Source organism: Macrotis lagotis, chromosome 3 (assembly GCF_037893015.1).
Source record: "Macrotis lagotis isolate mMagLag1 chromosome 3, bilby.v1.9.chrom.fasta, whole genome shotgun sequence".
NCBI lineage: Eukaryota > Metazoa > Chordata > Mammalia > Peramelemorphia > Peramelidae > Macrotis > Macrotis lagotis.
This window is the reverse complement of record NC_133660.1, coordinates 221085681-221105902: the sequence shown is the minus strand read 5'-3', so window position 1 is coordinate 221105902 and position 20222 is coordinate 221085681. Positions and strand designations below refer to the sequence as shown.

Genomic DNA, 20222 nt, shown 5'->3' with positions numbered 1-20222 from the left:
AGCTATTGGGATAAAAACTCTCTTTGATAAAAACTGCTGAGAAAATTGGAAGTTAGTATGGAAGAAACTTAGATTAGACCAACACTTCACACCCTTTACCAAGATAAGATCCAAATGGATATAGGATTTAGACATAAAAAACAATACTATAAGCAAATTAAAAGATCAAAGAGTAGTTTACCTGTCAGATCTATGGAAAGGGAAGCAGTTTATGACTAAGGAAGAGATGGAGAACACTAAAAACAAACTAGATGATTTTGATTACATTAAATTAAAAAAGCTTTTGCACAGACAAATCCACTGTTACCAAGATCAAAAGAAATGCAGTAAACTGGGAAACAATCTTTACAACTAATGTTTCTGACAAAAGACTCATTTCTAAAATATACAGAGAACTGAGTCAATTTTTTTTTTAAAAAGAGCCATTTCCCAATTGACAAATGGTCAAAGGATATGCAAAGGCAATTTACAGACAAGGAGATCATAGCAATCCATAATCATATGAAAAATTCCTCTAAATCATTACTTATTAGAGAAATACAAATTAAAGCTTCTCTGAGGTACCACCTCACACCTCTCAGACTGGCCAATATGACCAGAAAGGATAATGATCATTGTTGGAAGGGTTGTGGGAAATCTGGGACACTATTATATTGTTGGTGGATCTGTGAACTCATCCAACCCTTCTGGAGAGAAATTTGGAACTACTCCCAAAGGGCAACAAAAATGTGCGTGCCCTTTGATCCAGCAATACCACTACTGGCACTGTACCCTGAAGAGATGATGAAAAGGGGTAAAAACATCACTTGTACAAAAATATTCATAGCAGCCCTGTTTGTGGTGGCAAAGAATTAGAAATCAAGTAAATATCCTTCAATTGGGGAATGATTTAGCAAACTGTGGTATATGTATGTCATGGAACACTATTGTTCTATTAGAAATCAGGAGGGATGGGAATTCAGGGAAACCTGGAGGGATTTGCATGAACTGATGCTGAGCGAGATGAGCAGAACCAGAAAAACACTGTACATCCTAACAGCAACATGGGGGTAATGCTCAACCTTGATGGACTCATTCATTCCATCAGTGCAACAATGAGGGACAATTTGGGGCTCTCTGCAATGGAGAATACCATCTGTATCCAGAGAAAAAACTGTGGAGTTTGAACAAAGATCGATTTTTGGTCTTTAATTTTGAAAATAAATACTGATATCTTATTGTCTGATCTTGCTATCTCTTAGACTTTATGTTTCTCCCTTAAGGATATGATTTCTCTCTCATCACATTTAATTTGGATCAATGTATACCATGAAAATAATGTAAAGACTGACAAATTGCCTTCTGTGGAAGGTAGGGGGAGGGAAGTAAGATTAGGGGAAAAATTGTAAAATTCAAAATAAATAAAATCTTAAAAAAAATAACCTCCAACTGTCTCTATGCCTTGATTCTCTTTCCAATTCTTTCAGAACACATTACTCAGACTATACTACTTACATTTTCCCTTAATATACTTAATATACTGTTTCATTATTCTTTTTCATTAACTCCTTTTTGACTTTAGTTCATACTATTCTGAACTCGATCCCCATAGCTTATTTAAAACTTTATTTTATGTGTGGTCTTGTGCAAGCCACTTAACCCCATTGCCTTGCAAAATCCTAAACAAAAAGCAAAACAAAACAAAACCTTTACTTTACAACTATAAAAAACCACATACATGATTCCACTTTTAATAATACATTTTGCATTCAAAAGTTTTAATATTTAACACTTCTTGATTTTAACTGGTATAACTTTTGAGAAGGCAAGCAGACACTTAAAAAAAAAATCTTGCAACCTAATTGGAATATCCCCTGCTCCACTCTTCAGAAAGAATAAACCACACAACTTCTCATAAGGAGTAAGGTCTAAAATCGTTCCTGGGGGCTCTTCTTTTCTAAGGCCCCCACTTGTTCTAATTACCTCTGTAATAACTAACATTACCAGAATCTATACTAATGAACTCCTGAAGTTATGTTACCATATCATTCCAATAAAATATTACCTATTTAGTTTATTTTTTCTGGTATTTCTTTGTCACCAAATTATATACTTTAGAATTAATCTGTCTCTCTTGTCTTTCTGGAATTTACTTTCCCAAAATTTTCTCAAATTAGAATAGCATTTCTTTCTATGATTTCTTTAATTTAACATATTTGGTAATATTCACTATCTCTTTCCTTTTTAACTTAAATTAAGGTCCCTTTTTATCACTTATTTTACAAAGTCTTCATGAAACAATTCTCTATTATTTAGTCCTTTTTTTCTTAATAAATTCCCTTTTTGCTCCCATTTCCCTCCCAAAGTTGAGAGATAACAAGCCAAAAAACAAAACAAAACAAGGAAAAAAAAACAGGCAAGTGCCCTAGAGAAAAGAAGCAGGAAGGAGGTGAAGGGAGAGGAGAATAAAGCATTCTGGCAGATTTGAGCTGCATGGGTGTAGGCAAGCTTACACCTAGGCTTCTGTACACAAACTTACGACCCTGTGGCACTGTCTCTGGGTCTTCTCCTGTGTTGGGGTGTCTCCCTTGTAGTGCTGCCTCCAGAAGTCTTCTGGCTTTCATTTTGCTCAAATTAAGTCTCTCTTCGGTATTCTTCCTTTGCTCCTCAAGGGATATACCTGGGCATACAATCACAAGCTGCTGACATTATCCAGCATGGTGCCCGCTTGTAACTGTGTCCAGGAGAGTCTTAAGGAGAAGGTTAATTCGTAGCCAATGTGCCAAACTGTATGGGATAAAAATACACTAAACAAAATCTTCAGGGACTGGTCTAAGCAAAAGAAAGTTTTTTTTATTTGCTTTTCTCGAGAGAAGGGCACACTCCAAGTTTCACAAAAGTAGTGAAGATCAAGGAGCTGCCCTGAATTGGCAGTCAAGCAAGATTATAAGGCCTAACACGATCCCCTCCTCCCATCGTATCTCTCTGGCAACTCATTGATTAATCTTCAGAGTTACATTCTACTTGTGAAAATCTGCCCCAGCAACAAAGAAAAGAATCAAAGGTTTTCATAAAATATTCCCTCACCATCCATTTGGTGAGAACATCAAAAAGACTTTTAATGACTTTCTACGTCTGTCTAAATGAAATAATGTCTTAGTATGCAAGGTCTTCTGCTAGCCTCCTAGTCAGTAAAAAATAGTCTTATCATCAAACAAGAGACTTATGAACTTCTTTGGAATGCAAGGTTTTTCTCATGGGAAAAAGGTCTACTATCCTTCCAGTAGTCAGTACAAGTAGTCTTATCAAAAGTTAGGAGAGTCAGCCACCTGTTTGGAATACAAAGGGCTTTCTTCTAGAAATAATTTAAGAATAGTAGTTTGTTCTTTCTTTAATATTTCTTAACCCTGAGAAGACTTCACTAGGAATATTAACCCTAAGAAAGTTTTACTGGGGAATATTCCACTTACCAGCATTCTATCAGATGCCTCTAAAACAGCACTTACCTCCCACTTGTGGTGAGAATAAAATGAGTATAATGAGATAACATTTGAAAAGAGCTTTGCAAACCTTAAAAAACATTATATAAATGCAATCTATTTTTATTATTATTAGAGCTATGAGGATTTTCTTCCTGGTCTTCTTCAAAATGTCTTTTTTGGGTATTGAAATCAATACTTGATTTTTTACATTGCTGCCTTCACATTCGGACCACAAGAAAATCTATTTTATCTACTCCGTTATTGTCTCCCTAAGGAGAACTTTTTATTTTTATTTATTTAAGGTAATGGGGTTAAGTGACTTACCCAAGCTCACACAACTAGGCAATTATTTTTTTATTTTTATTTTTTTTTCTTTTATTAAAGATTTTATTTGAATTTTACAATTTTTCCCCCAGTCTTACTTCCCTCCCCCTATCCCCCCCCTCAGAAAGCAATCTGTCAGTCTTCACTTTGTTTCCATGTTGTACATTCATCCAAATTGAGTGTGATGAGAGAGAAATCATATCCTTAAGGAAGAAACAAAAAGTATAAGAGATAACAAGATCAGACAGTAAGATATCTGGTTTTTTTTCCCTAAATTAAAGGGAATAGTTCTTGAATTTTGTTCAAACTCCACAGCTCTTTATTTGGATACAGATGATATTCTCCATTGCAGACAGACCAAAATTGTCCCTGATTGTTGCACTGATGGAACGAGCAAATCCATCAAAATTGATCATCTCCCCCATGTTGCTTTTAGGATGTACAATGTTTTTCTGGTTCTGCTCATCTCACTCAGCATCAGTTCATGCACATCCTTCCAGGCTTCCCTGAATTCCCATCCCTCCTGATTTCTAATAGAACAATAGTGTTCCATGACATACATATACCACAGTTTGCTAAATCATTCCCCAATTGAAGGACATTCACTTAATTTCCAATTCTTTGCCACCACAAACAGGGCTGCTATGAATATTTTTGTACAAGTGATGTTTTTACCCTTTTTCATCATCTCTTCAGGGTATAGACCCAGTAGTGGTATTGATGGATCAAAGGGTATGCTCATTTTTACAACTAGGCAATTATTAAGTGTCAAGAGGCAGGATTTGAATTCAGGTCCTCCTGACTCCAGGGCCTTATGCCACCTAGCTGCCCCTAAGGAGAACTCTCAAGCCATTCTTCCTTTTAGCTGAATCTTCCTTTTGTTTTCTGGTTTTCTTTCTTTATGGCAAAAACATTCATATCAGTAGGATTTAATTTCCCACCCCATTATGTCACCATGTTGGTTACTGAACAGAGTTTTCACATTTAGAAACTAGTGTTTATAAAACATGTCCTAAAACTATGAGATTCTGAGCCTCTTATTCCCTTTTACTACCACAGCTGCAGTTATTGCTGAAGTGGAAGTTAGTTCTACAGGTCTGGGTTCACTTAGTACTTTTTTTTCATTGCTTGCTGTGGCCAACCTACAGGTGTTGAGCTTTTTTTTTCTTTTTTACACTTAGCCAGTTCAGAGAAAGCTAATGCCATCTGCTTAATGGTATAATACTGCTAGCTTTTAAGGAATAATAATGCCTGCCAGTCCAAGGTTTTGTTCCACTTCACAATCTTTCAGACTTGAGGGTCACCTCCATACCACAATGAGCCATTGGAACAGTACTTTATGAATTTAAATATGTGAATAATGGACAATGTGAATAAGCATTTTTATTTTTTAAATTGCTCCACTAAAGATTAACCCATTTTTGTTTAGAGAAGTTTTGCCTTTGCCTATGTGAATTCCTTTCTCCTTCCCACCCTATTTCATTCATTATCTATTTAAAAGGGAAGTACCTTTTAAAATTACAAATAAAGATTTTTAGTGTTCTTTATCCTTTAGTGTTGATTTTAATAACATTCTAATTTAGTTTTCTTCCAATATTATATAACCTTCTTATATATCCCTGCATTAAAATTTTTTTAGTTTTTTTTGCAAGGCAATGGGTTTAAGTGGCTTGCCCAAGGCCACACAGCCAGGTAATTATTATGTGTCTGAGGTCAGATTTGAACTTAGGTACTCCTGACTCCAGGACCATTGCTCTATCCACTGCACCACCTAGCTGCCCACATTAAATTTTTTTCAGAAAGATTTTATTTATTTTGAGTTTTACAATATTTTCCCCTATTTTTGCTTCCTTCCCCCCCACCCCCCAAGTTTTACAATATTTTCTCCTATTTTTGCTTCCTTCCCCCCCCGCCCAGAAGGCATTCTGTTAGTCTTTACATTGTTTACATGATATACATTGATCTAAGTTGAATATGATGAGAGAGAAATTGTATCCTTAAGGAAGAAAAATAAAGCATAAGAGATAGAAAAATTACATAATAAGATAGTGGGGTTTTTTTTTCTAAATTGAAGGTAATAGTCTTTGGTCTTTCTTCAAACTCCACAATTCTTTCTCTGGATACAGTTGGTATTTTCCATTGCAGATAGCCCAAAATTGTCCCTGATTGTTGCACTGATGGAATGAGCAAGTCCATCAAGGTAGATCACCCCCCATATTGCTGTTAGGGTTCTGGGTTTTCTGGTTCTGCTCACCTCAGTCAGCATCAGTTCATGCAGATCCCTCCAGGCTTCCCTGAATTTCCATCCCTCCTGGTTTCTAATAGAATAATAGTGTTCCATGACATACATATGCCACAGTTTGTTCAGCCATTCCCCAATTGAAGGACATTCACTTAATTTCTGATTCTTTGCCACCACAAATAGGGCTGCTATGAATATTTTGTGCAAGTGATGTTTTTACCCTTTTTTCCTGCATTAAATTTTAACTAAAAATAATAGGACTAAAACATATTATTGCTTTTGTTAACTCCTAAGTATATTGATGAGTTATATGTTATATGAGTTAGGTTTTTTTTTCTTTTTCATATGTGCAAGTTTTAGTACAGTGTTTGGCCTAAAAGAGACTTTTGCTTTCTTAACAATTAGATCATTTTTCCTTTGCCTTTATAATGTTTTAGTTTTACAACTGTCTTGATGAATCAAAGCTAGTATCACTGTCACCTTGCCAAGGATCCTTTTTGTTCTGTTTACCTAGGATCATAGATTTATCATTGAAAGGAGGCTTAGAGGTTCTTAAGACTAAAATCCCTGTCATTTTATAGTTGAAGAATCTAGATCTTAAAGAGATTATGACTATCCTATGTGACAGAGGGAATAAAACGAACTCAGGCCCTCTAAATCCAGATTCAACGTGCTTTCCACCACATTGATATTTCCTGATCTAATCTACTTTGAAAATTTTTCTCCTTTTAGTTTATTAAATACATCATTTTTTTCTTTTTTTAGAAACTAATATTTCTGGTATTTCTTCCCTCAAGTATTCATTAGTTGTTTTAGGAGGTGTCTGTTTTTCCTGATTTTATTCTTCAGTTTTATTTTTTTATTATGAATTACTCTTTGATTTTTTTTTTAAATTTCTTTTATTTGTTACTTCCACAGCTATTTTTATACCTTTGGCATTTTTCAATTGTTTTATTTCATCTTGTTGGTTTTTAAACTGTGTAGATTTATTATTCTTCCATTAAGACTTCTATCCTGTCCATTGATACCTCAACCTGGATTGCTGGAGGAATCTTTATCCTGTAGGGGTTCTTATCCTGGTCTTGTGAATTTGTTTTTGAATTTTTCAATAATTATATTTCAGTATTATTTGTTTCCTTTGTAATTCTAATGCATTTAAAAATTTTCTTCTGAAAAGGCATTTATATACTTTTTTCAGAGTTGTCAAAGGAGTCAATGACACAAAGATTAAGAACCCCTTCCTGCATTAGAATCTTTTTGCCCTGTAGTTCTTTGTTTATTTATAGGTTGTTAGATTTTTTGTTTGTTTTTGTTTTATTTTCATTTACTACTCATTTTTCTGTCCATGGCTGTGAGATTAAGAGTACCTGACTGTGAGCTGGAGTTGCTTTGCCTGCTGGGAGTCTGTGATCTGTCTTAGGAATGGAACTGCTCTTACAGAGGTCCTGCAAGATGTGTTCTGTTTCTTTGGAAAGCAAGTTCATGGAAAAAGTGTAAAATCTTTATGAATTTTCAGGAGGGTTGAAAGATGGGAGGGGGATTAGGTAGGGATTGGGACAGTCTTCCATCAAGGAAGGTCTCATTCTCATTACTACCTGTCTGCTAGATGAATTTGTCTTTGAGTTTTGTTTCTGAATTCACCAAGTTCATGTCATCAGGAGTCAAGAAGTAGTGTTGTGGAAAGAATGCCATATCTTGCAGCTCCTCTCAGCATTTCAGAGAGCTGGGACAACCCTATTAGATTGGCTATGCACAATGCTATCCACATCCAGAGGAAGAAAAACAAAACAAAACACAAAAAAACCCCTTCAGAATCTGATGAACACTACTTTCACTTTTTAAAAAATTTCTCTTATGTACTTCTTTCCCTTAATCCTAATTCCTCATACTGAAAATGACTAATCTGTAGTTTAACATAACTATGTATATACATTATTAACCTGTCTGTTCACTGAGGGAACCTGGAAGGAAATTTTTATAACTTAAAAATATACATGTGCATATGGATGAATATTAAAAAACTTTTATAACATGTTTTTGGAAAAATAAAATATAAATTTTAAAAAAAGGAAAAGGAAAGTTCCATATTATTTGATGTGAAATGGGGTAGAAGGGAGCAACATACCATATCAAGGCCAATACTGTCTCCAAGATTCCAGTGACATAGTACCATGTAGTTCCCAAGTCAAATTGAGTGGCTGCCTTCTTATTATTATCTGTTTTAGATGTGCACATCTTGCCTTTTTTACTAGGCTCTGAGCTTCTAGAATGGAGATTATCTTTTTTTTTCTTTCAATCTCTCACTCCAGAGCTCTTCCCAAAGCCTATAAAGAAGTTTCTGGTAAATATTTAACTAAGTGAATAATGTAATATTTATAAGCACAGGATTGAGTAAAGATTGAATCATTGGTTAACAAAGGATAAGAGAGAACAAGATAAACATGGGTATGACAAAGGTATAAGAAAGGACAAGATAACTTTCTTCAAACATCCACCTCAACTATTATGTGGAAGTAGGAAGGTTTTCATATTCTCTCACCTTCCTATCTTTTCAGTCTTCTTAAACCATCCACCTCCCTCATAACCTTTGCAATCTGGTGACACTGGCATCTTTGTGGTTTCTCAAACAAGTTGTCTTCCTGTGTCTGGAATTCTCTTTTTCCTCATCCCCATTGCTTAGCTTCCCTAGCTTCTTTCAAGTCCCAGATAAAATCTTATCTTCTATAAGGAATCTTTCCCAGTTTTATTTAGTGATACCTTCCCTTCTATTGATTACTTCCAATTTTCCAAGAACATGGCTTGTTTGTACATAGATGTTTACATTTCCATTCTCCTATCAGATTATAAGGTTCCTGAAGATAGAGACCCCTGCACTTAATGTGGGAAAAGTTGTATTTATATCCCAAATCCAATGCTTGTTATCCAAGTGACATGGGGCAAGTCATTTAATCTCTCTAAGCCTTAGTGTCTTCTGTAAAATGAGAACGTCAGTACTTGCACTTTCGAAATCACAGATTTGGAATAAAGAAAATGTACTTTGAGAGCTATAGAAATGTGAATGAAGAGAACCTAGATGGCATTGTGGATAGAACATTGACCCTGGAATCAGGGGGACCTGAGTTCAAATCCATCTTCAAGTCCTTAGTAGCTGTGTGTCCCTGGACAAGTTACTTAACAAAAAAAATAGAAAGAAAGGAAAGAAAAGAAGAGTGAGTGGTTGTTTCTCAGGATCAATGAGTGTAATTTATAGGAAAGAAGATTTTTGGCTCATATTTATAGGACATTGGTAATAGTGGCAGAGAAGCTAGCTGCCCTGTTAGAGACTGACCTTATTAAAGGTGTTCAAACAGCACCTGTCAGAGATGCTATAGAGATTCTTGTACTTTCTTCCCAAAGGGCCTGTCTGTTTCCATGATTTTTTCCTAATCAAGTTGGTTCTCTTGAACAGAGACTCTAGTAGAATTTTTTTTTTAGAATTTTATTTAAGGGGCAATGTGGTTAAGTAACTTGCCCAAGGTCACACAGCTAGGCAATTATTAAGTGTCTGAGGCTGGATTTGAACTGAGGTCCTCCTGACTCCAGGGCCAGTGCTCTATCCACTGCACCACCTAGCTGCCACTAGTAGAATTTTTTTTAAATTTCTTTTATTGGAAGTATTACAAGCATTTTTTGACTGATATTTTATTTTGTTTTTCCAATTACATATTATGAAAATTTTTCAACGTTCATCTACTTGCATATTTATAAGTTACACATTTTTCTTCCACCTTCCCTTCCCACACCTTTCCCCTTAGCAGCAAACAGTATGGTAAAAATTGTACATGTCCATTTGTATTTATGTTTACATATTAATCATTTTGTATATGAGAAATTAAGACTAAGGGTAAAAAAAGAAAATCATGGGATAGTAAAGAAAAACATAAGAACAGTTTTTAAAAAGTGAACATGGTATCTATTCAGATTCTGTGGTGGGATTTTTTGCTTTTGGAGGAGATTTTTGAGGGTTTTTTTTCCCCCTCTAGATATGGATGGCGTCATCCATAACATGTCTCCCAGGATTATCCTAGATCTCTGAACAAGCTGCATCCATTATTGATCAACTCACAATGTTGTTGTTAATATGCACAATGTTCTCTTCTTGGTTCTGCTCCCTTCAGTCAGCATCAGTTCATATAATTCTTTCCATGCTTCTCTACAATCTGACCATTCATGGTTTCTTATAGACAACAGTACTCTATAAAATTTGTAACTTCAGTAAACATTTATTAGGCAGTTTTTTTTATGCAGGTACTCTGCCAAATACTACAAAAGTTAAAAATAGTTCCTACCTTCAGGGAGCTTATAATCTGATAGGAGAGTGGCCCCGGAAACAACTATGTACAAACAAGACATATTCTTGGAAAATTGGAAGTAATTACTGGAAGGGAAGGATATCTCTAAGTAAAACTGGGAAAGATTCCTTGTAGATGATAAGATCTTTTCTGGGACTTGAAAGAAGCTAGGGAAGCTAAATGATGGGGATAAAGGAAAGAGAGAATTACAGACACAGGAAAACAACTTGTTTGAGAAACCACAAAGATGCCAGTGTCACCAGATTGCAGAGGTTATGAGGGAAGTGGATGGTTTAAGAAGACTGGAAAGATAGGAAGGTGATGGAGCATGAAGAATTTTTATTGCCTTTAACTTATGAAATTGCTGAAGGAAAGTAATATAATAAGATAGATAAATGGATAAGCACATTTTTTTTACCTCCTTAAAGACTTTAATTTGGTTGTTTGGTTGGGAGAAAAAACTCACTTAAAACTTTGCTGGAAGTGACTGTCCATCTCAGCATTAATGGACACACATTTATTTTATGAAAAATAAATCAGTGGGGGCAGCTAGGCTAGGCTGGTGCAGTAGATACAGCATCCAGCCTCAGACACTTAATAATTACCTAGCTGTGTGGCCCTGGGCAAGCCACTTAACCTCATTGCCTTGCAAAAACCAAATATATATATATATATATATATATATATATATATATATATATATATATATATATAGTACGGCTAGTTGGTTGATATTTAAACAACATGAGAATGGTAAGCATTTGGCTTTGAATACTAACTAGGATTTCCATTATCATTTCATTAAAAAGTTATATATGATCTCTTTCCTCAACCTTTTCTCCATTAATGAAATAAGTATCAAAAACGGTTTGGATTTTGGCGGTGATTTCCACCCCGCCCCCCACAAAAGTAGAAATGAACTAGGCTTTGGCTTCCAGCTCTTTCTCAAGTTTCAGATTCCTCATGCTGTCTGAGGAAAGTCAGGAAATGAGGGGCTTTCTTGAGGTTGTCCAGTGGCCCTCCCCGCCTCTTTTGCCTTATATCTCCTGAGCGACAGGAAGTCAGACAGAAAGCAAAGGAAGCTAGTCACTGTTCAACAGCCTAACTTGACCAAAACCTAGCTGGGGGGCTGTCCCTGAGGGGAAGCAGAGCAGAGCCTGTGTGGCATGTGGGTCCTTCAAGTCCACAAGAGAAGCCAGGATGAGGTTGCCGGTCTCTTCTCCCAGACTCTGAGAAATTGATGGATTCATCAGTCCAAAGAAAATATTCATTTGGTGCAGCCTACAACAGGAAAGTCATGTGTAGAATAAATACTTTCAGGTTAGTGCCCTTTTCTGCTTTTTTCCCCCCCACTTCTGTCCTACTCTTTGTATGAGCATTTTAAGATGTATTTTTTGTCAAAGGACTCATAGGATTTCGATTTGGAAGGAATTCTTGAGATCGCCTTATCCTACCTTCTCACTTTAAAGATCAAGAAATCAGAACCCAGGGAGATTGACTTGCTCAGGTTCTCATTAGAAGAAAGAAGCAGAGCCAGAATTCTATCTTGCCTTCTACCAAGTACTCTCTCTAGTAGCATGCTGTCTTATGTAACTGTGTGATGGGAGAGCACAATTGAGGTGGAAAATCAGGAATCCAGGGCTCTTGTCCCACCTTAGTTAGATCTTAAAATGGTGAATTTTAAAATGGTCAAGTACTTTCTTCTCAGTAACCCTTGTGAGGTGAGTGGTATATTGCCATCACCATTTTATAGGTCACACAACTAAGGTTCAAAGAGTTGAGGTAACTAACTCCCATGCTCTGATGGTTAGTAGAGGACTAAAGTCTGTCTTGGGGCTAAAAGGGACTTCAAAGTTAATCTAAGGCAACTTTCTTGAGTGGCATTTCCAATAGATACTATCCACTTGAATTGAAGATTTCAAGTGTTGGAAGAATTTACTACTTGAAATAGAGAGAGAATTGATTGTTAGGAATTAGGGAGATTAAAGAATATTTGAAAGGTAAGAAACCTTAGCAATGTTTTCATCCAACCATCTATTTCCCAAATAAGGAAACTGAGACCTAAAGAGAGGAGAAAACTTGCACAAAGTTCTTCTGGAATATAACTATGTCCCAATTTCTGTGAAAAATTAATCCCATGAAGAGCTGCCATTATTTGAATTTGCACTTTATAGTTCCATTGGGATGAAACCAATTACCATGTTTTACATATAATTATATTCTGAATGTGTGAAATATAATTATATATAAAACATGACAAGTATAATTATATTAAAATGTAGCATTTTGTTCAAACCCAGTAGAAATATCCAGTTCCAATTAAAATAATGAGACTACTTCATGGGGATTCATTTTTCAAACTAAATTGAGACCTAGATATACTGTCTAAAAATAAGGATTTAGATTTAGATAAGTTACAGACATTGTAGTGAAGTCCAAATTTAATTCAACATTTATTTAAAACTTAGATTGGTCAATAGATTGTATTTGGCACTGAGGATGCAAAGGTATAAAATCAGGAGCCTCAAGTTCAAGTTTCAGGAAAGTCAGTTCATTTCTGAGCCTCTTTCTATAAAATGGGAAAAATACTGCTCATACTACTTAATTCATAAAGGTATACTAACACATGAATTAGTAAAATGCTTTTTAGTAGTAAAGTGCTACATAACTGGAAATAGATACAATCCCCCCCCCAAAAAAAAAGCCTCTAAGGTCTCCTTTTGGAATGTATTGATGTTCATAATAAGTGTTAAAGAACCATTTAATGAATTGTGCGTGTGCATTTCTTACTATAGAAGACTCAAGCTTGATAAATACTAAACATTCATATTAGTCAAGGTGTCTTTGGGGCCTTCTGGCCAAGATGGCGGAGAGAAGACAGGCACAGTTCTAAAATCTCCTAATCTTTCCTCATATATGATATGAAACAAACCTCCTAACAGCTGGAAGGCACCTTATAACATAGAATTGTCAGAGCTAGAAGGGAACATGGAATGGAACTTTAGAACATGTAATTTCAGAGTTAAAATGGTACATAACAGCTGATATCTTTGAAATCATTCACTCCAACCCCTTCATTTTATAGATGAGGAAACTAAGACATAGAGAGGCAATGGAACTTTTATTTTTATAGACCCACCTTCTTTTGCACAAGTGATTTTTATTATGAGGACTGTGAAAGCTGAAGGAGGAAACTTCATAGCCTTCTAGTGTTCCTGCTAACCAAGAGGGCTTTTGGTTTTAGCTTCCAACAATCCAAGCGAGTTTTCTGGAGATTCCACATCTTAAAGTGTAGTCCTTTCCACTTTTCCTACCTGACCAGAGATCTGGAGGAAAGAGAGAGGTTTGGTCTATAAATCTTAGGGGTAGGAAACACCTTTTGGTTATGGCTATGTGGCTTGTCAACTCATGAGTTTATAGCCATAGAGCTCATCTGATCCAATTCCTCCCACTCCATTTTATTAATGAGGAAAATGAGACCTAGTATTACCCTAGGGAGTATGATAACCTTTCAAAAGGTTAGTCAATAAGGACTTATTAAGCATCTACTATTACTAGCCATTGTACTGAGCACTGGAAATAAGAAGAAAAGCAAAAGATTTTTTTCTGTTCTCAAAGAGCATATAATTTAATGGTATTTCAATAAAAATGTATTGAGAAAGGAAGGGAAGAGGAGATATAAATACACACACACACACACACACACACACACATCTAACTCCTTTACAAACTCTAACCCCTTTTTGAACTTTCTTTTGGCTGTCTACACTACCTCCTTCCTTGAAAAGTACCTTTTATTATAATTTCTAGAAGAGGAGTTGGTATGCTGGAAATCAGAAGCAAGTTGAGCTGTGGACAGACTACTGGATTGAGAATCAAATATCACATAACAACCAAAGTATATTGGTTTCTCCCCGCCTAAAGTTCACAGTATGAACCTCTCACCATTTAGGAATATGGTAGAAATTACTATGATTTCACATCTGGATTCTATAGAAAATCCCCCCTGGATTGTTGGCAGCTAAAACCAAGCCCTTTCTAGGTTAACAGAAATTTTATGGAACTGTAGAGTTTTTCCTCCTTCAGCCAACCTATCCACCATAACTCAAGTCAACTGTGAATAAGAGGGCAAGTCTCCATAGTCATGACAGCTCTCATTTTTATAAAGGTCTCAAGTTTACAGAATGCTTTCTCTTCAATTGTGAAATCAGATAGCTAGTGTAAACTCTATTCCCATTTTTTAGGATGAAAAACTGAGGTTCTGAACTATGTTTTCTGACTCCAAATCTATCATTGCCCACCATATCTTGCATCCTAATGTGCTGCCTCCATGTTTGTGGGGTTCTCATGAGCAGTATTTTCCCTGACTACTCCAACAAGGGATTGAAGCACATCAGTTTTAGTGTTTTAGAGCTAGATTTGGAGTCAAGTATGCAAGTCTTGATGCACCCTCTAAGCCATATCAAGTTAAAATGGGCTTTGAGATTTTAGGAAGTGTTTGGGTTGGTCTGGATACCATCAGATCCCAGAAGCTTTCCAAATGAGAAAAATCACAAAATATTAGCTCAGTTTACATAGTAGTTTCAGGTTCACAAAGTGCTTTTCACAGCACAGTCCTGTGAGGGAGGTAAGTGTTTTATTCCCATTTTACACATGATTCTCAAAACTGGAAATATCTGAAAGGGATTCAAACCAAAGTCTCCTCTCATGTCCAAAGTGCTATCATACAACCTTCCTTTTGGGAGGGAATAGGTGGTGGTGGAAAGGGAGGAAGCCACATTTGGAATTGTTGGTTTGTCTGGGAAAATTAGTATACAAATATTTCTCAATATCCTCTCTTCCTAAAATCTCAAAGCCCACTTTAACTTGATATGGCTTAAAGGTTCCCCCCCTTAATTTTATTTTCTCTTTTTATTCTGATCTTAAATACCAATTAAAATAAGCACTTTCAATATGCTATTTTCTAAGCTATCCTATCTGGATTTCCTGCTGTCTTTCCTTCTCTATGTATTTCTCAATTAATGAATACTTTTAATCTCCAGTTCTTTATCAGTACAAAAAAGAGATACTACAAATTTTTTTTTTATATGTAAGTCCATCTCCTCTTTCTTAAAAGTAATGCCACTGGTGTCAGAAGATAATGAAGTTTTGTTACTTTGAGGACGTACTTCAAGTTGGTTTATGGAGCAGTTGAACCAAATCATAGCTCTACCAACAGAATATCAATGTATAGCTCCGTCAACATTTGTCACTTTCCTTTTTTTCTTATCTTTTTGTTAATCAGTTAGGTATGAGGTAGAAACTCTGGGATGTCTCTTCTTGATGTGACATTTTTTTCCTTTAAGTGTCAAAAGTGGTAAAGCCCAAAGAAGATAACTTTTGACTCTGCCTTTCATATCTGGGGGAAAAAAAGACCTCCATCAGTCAATTAGAAAATAATTCAAGACCTTTTACTGTAATATATGGTAGTAAATTTATTTCCTTTTTTTTTAAAAAAAGTCTTTTACCAACTAATACGGAAATGTTACACATGACTGCACATGTATAACCTGTATCAGATTGCTTGCTGCCATTAGGAGGGAGCAAAAAAGGGAGGGTGAGAAAAAAATAAAGCTGGCTGAGTGATGAATGTTGAAAACTATCTTTGTGTCTAATTGGAAGAAAATTTTTAAATTAAAAATTTTGAGCCTTTTTTCTAAGGTGTTGTGGATGACATAAAATTCAATTGAACAAACATTTTTTAACCAATGGATAGAAATAGGTAAGATTCAATAACACCTGGTCTCTGTCCTCAGAAAGTTTGCAAAGAGTATAGATTCAGATAATTATAATACAAGGCAAAATGTGACAAGTTTGACAAGAAAGGGAAGAATACTCTAGATCTTTGAAGGAAGGAAAAGTTATTTCTTCATGAAGAAGCATCAGGGAAAACTTACAGAGGACAAAATTGTTCATCTGAATGGGCTTGAGTATCAAAATGAATAATACGGAATGGAATCTGGGAGTCAGAAAAGCAAGGACTGGAATTACCAATGGTTTGTGTAGAATGGTCATTCCACCTGACTTCTCCTGTGTGACTCATCTTTCATTTGATGTATTTGGATTTAAGGATTTAGAAATTGGGGTGGGGGGAGCAGACTTATAGGGCATCTGATCCCTGCTCCTCATAGCTGAGAATGCCAGGGTCTAGAGAAAGAAATTGTTTGACTCAGGCTCTATAACTGGGTCTTCAAGTCCAATACTCTTTATATTATACTATAATATTTCCACTCCTCCCAAAGTGAAGGGAGAGTATCCTGTAGTTTTGCTAGTGTCCATAATCTCTATGCAACTCTAAGATTTCCTCTAGCTTTTAAAAATGGATTTGACAAAGGCAGGGATGCTATGAAACCAGAAACAAAACTCTTAAGAATGTAATAGTAATTCTCTCCTTCTCAACCTTCAGTGGAACCAGAGCTTCTCCAATTTCTCACTCAGGTTAGGCTGGGTTCCTCACTCCAGTTGCAGTTTGCAAAGGGGAGGGGCTTGTCCTGTGGCTTCCCCTTCAAAGAAGGCCAGAGGATATCTTCTCCTACCTTCTCATGGTGAGACTGAGTCGGATGTCCTGTGGTCATCTATGGGACAGCATTTCCCACAGAGTTACAAAAAACTTTTACCTAGCTGACCCACATAGTCCTCCTAAGCCCTCCCCACAGTTGCCTGTGCATGTTTGTTCATGCACGCGTGTAGACATACAGACAAGGAACTGGTGCCATATTTCACAAAGTTTCTGTTAACTCTGACCTTCCCCTTGAGATATGTGACATCTTCCTTCCTGAATTTCATGAATTCTTGGGTCCAGGAATAGCTTAATATTGATAACTAATTTACTTTTCAGCTAAACTTTCCTATCCTAGAAATCCATCTACTAACTCATTTTGGAGATTTAAAAAAGAAAAAGAATCAGTCCTTATACTGAATGCTACACTACAGAAATAATGAAGCCCTTTCCTGTGCATTATTACCCCCATTTTACCCTTACAACAGCATGATGAAGTAGATAGAGCAGATGAACTTCTGGGTTTCAATTTCCTCATCTTTAAAATAGTGGTTGGGGGATGGATTCTAAAACTTCAAAGATCTCTTTCCACTCTAAGGCTGTGATCTTTTGAACTCTATTTTACAATTAAGGAAAATGGGACTCAAACCCCATAGCCAATTCAAGGCAAAGCTTGCTGTAGCAACTCAGTAGCCTTTATTTTATTATATTCAGCTCAATTATGCCCTTCCCTATATACCTATCATAATTTTACACCATTGTTGTATGGGTGCCTGTCTTCTCTCCTTGGCAAAGCTGAGAGCACTTTGCTATGACACCCTGGCATTTTGATCCTCTTTGATGTGTTCATCCCTTGGAATAGTTTCTTTTCTCCTTACCAGGTAGCAAGTTTTAGGAGTGCTATGACTTCTCTAGCATCTAGAAAATAATAAGCCCCTAACAAATAAATAAATAATATTCATGAGATTAAAAGCCTTCCCTGAATACTCTTGTCCTTACTTTTTCCACCCTTCCCCTCTCCTCAGAGTTCCTACTATTGTGTGATAAATTATCACCAGAGGTGAATATACCAGGGTCTGAAGAACTGTTCTAGAATCAGACATAGCAGTTGTGAATTTTATATTAAATTAATTATATTATAATTATAATATAATGATAATGTTATTATATTAATTTTATATTAAAGTCCTCTTAGAAAACTTGGTGCCTGCTCATATAGTATCTTTTTCTGTTCACCAATTTAGAGATGTCCTTAGACTATGCATCTTTAAGATTTCTTCTAGCTCTAAAAATGGATGTAACAAAGGCAGGAGGAAATAGCATCCAGTGGTTCAACTTTAGAAAGTGATAGTGATTCTCTTCTTCTCTACCCTCAATAGAACTGGAGTTTCCCCAACTTCCTTCCAAGACAAGGTGACTTGGAATACTCTAGAGTCAGCAAGACTTTGAGTTTAGATTCTGCTTCAAACACTTAATTCATGTGGCCCTCTCATCCTCAGTTTCCTTATAGGTCAAATAAGAATAATAGTTCTTATAATTAGGAGGAATAATATTGGGAGAATCACATGAGATGAAGATCTTATTTGGGGTAGATGGATATATTTTGTATTGGTGCAGGGTTGAAGGATACATTTCACCTTGGTGGTGATGGTCTTTCATCAAAGGGAGTATCCCTCCTTCAGTCTCTCATTTACATGATTACCAAAATAATCGATAAATCTATATAGATGTTAGTTATTACTTCTATGCTGCTACCACTATTGTCTTTACATCATTGGTCATCCAAGTTTCCTACTGTGAAGAAACTCTGAGACTTTACTCGGAAAGTTCCACTCACTTTGCTTGCAAATTCAAGATGATGAAGTTGTTGTGCAAAAACAATTCAATTTCCATCCTTCTTTGAAATACTGAATGTTTGGGGCTGTAGCTCATGTCACTTCCCTCTTTTTTCTCCCCATCAGACCAATGCAATAAGAAAATTTTAGGAAGTGACATCTACAGTTACATCTCTAACATTCTGACTCTTGCACAAGGGCATGCTCAATAAACGGTTTTCCTTTGGGAGATGATGGGCCTTTTCTCTCCTTACCGTACCCCTTCTCCTTTTTACATGGCTGCCAAAATTATCCTCCCAAAACAAGTGTCTGCCCATGTAACTCCCCTGATCAGACCTTCTGTGGTTTTCATATGAACCCCTAATCATGATTTTTAAGGTCTCCCCATAATCTGGTTTCATTCTTTTTCTAGCCCAGTTTCCTTATTCTTTTATATATATGCTGTGATAGAGCCAAATTAGACTACTTACTGTTTTCTAATCTTGGCATTTCTTCTCTGACCTTCATTCATTTGCACAGTCCATTCCCTGTGCTTAGAATCAATTCTTTTTTCATCTTTGTTTCATCATTTTGTCTTTTGAGGTCCAGTTCAGATTCCTTACTCTTCCATAAAATGTTCCCCATTTCTCTCCCTCCCCAAATTTTCCTAGAGAATTTTGTCTGGATCATTCCTTTGTCCCAATGATCATACTACCTTAAGTCATCTTTTGTACTAGGCATTCCCTCTGCAAATAATAAACTCCAATATCATATATCCCCAAGTGAAATGCAGGCCTTGGACAATGACAGTTGCTTTACAAGTTTCCTATTGAGTTGAATTGGATCTAATGATCACTTGTGCTGTGACAGATCCTGGCTCTTTACAGAAAGAGGTTGCCTCTTCTGAGAATCAGTTTAGGAATAACAGCTGCAGCATTGGCTGCCACATGAAACTTGGACTGAGTTATTACCAGATGTGAATATACCAAGGTCCCAAGACCCCATCGAAGACTGTTCTAGAATTGGGCTCACTGCCTAGGAAGGAAGAGCAGCTATGGCTTGGTGGACTATATATGACATTTTTATTTTATATTATATACATTTATGTTATAGCCTCCAAACACAGTCACATTCAGCTCCCTTAATCTGGTGAAGGCAAAGCCTTACAGTCAGAACTTCAACTAGCCAAGGCTTTATGTAATCTGATGATTGGCTCTAATTTTTTAGCAACAGCTTCTCATACTACATCCTGGTGCTCTTTGATGGCCAGTTGGAGACAGTGGAATTTTGGGAAAGTCTGAATTAAACTACATTTTCCAAATGCTGTTTTCTAACCATCAGAGTTGTTTAGTGAAGATGGGAAGTTTCAACTTTATCTTCTTCAGAGAAGAGAATACTATGCAAGTAATTTGGAAAGTAAAACACAGCTAAGTGACTTAGTGGGAAGAATAGTGAATAAAGTCAGGCAGTTCTTTGTGCAAGTCACTTGTTTGTCTTAATTTCCTCAATTGT

The 20222-nt window shown here is 36.1% G+C and overlaps 1 protein-coding gene across 6 annotated transcripts in view; it reads left to right on the top strand.

Annotated features, from left to right (window-relative positions):
- SH3BP2 (SH3 domain binding protein 2) overlaps positions 1-20222 on the top strand; it is a 139826-nt gene that overhangs the window by 82086 nt on the left and 37518 nt on the right. The window contains exon 1 of one of the 6 annotated variants that reach the window (XM_074229902.1): positions 11086-11678. The exons of the other annotated variants lie outside the window; for them this stretch is intronic. Within the exon in view, the coding sequence (XP_074086003.1) occupies positions 11599-11678 (80 nt within the window). The 5' untranslated portion in view covers positions 11086-11598. Of the gene's footprint in view, positions 1-11085; positions 11679-20222 lie in introns of those variants that run through there. 6 annotated transcript variants of the gene reach the window in all.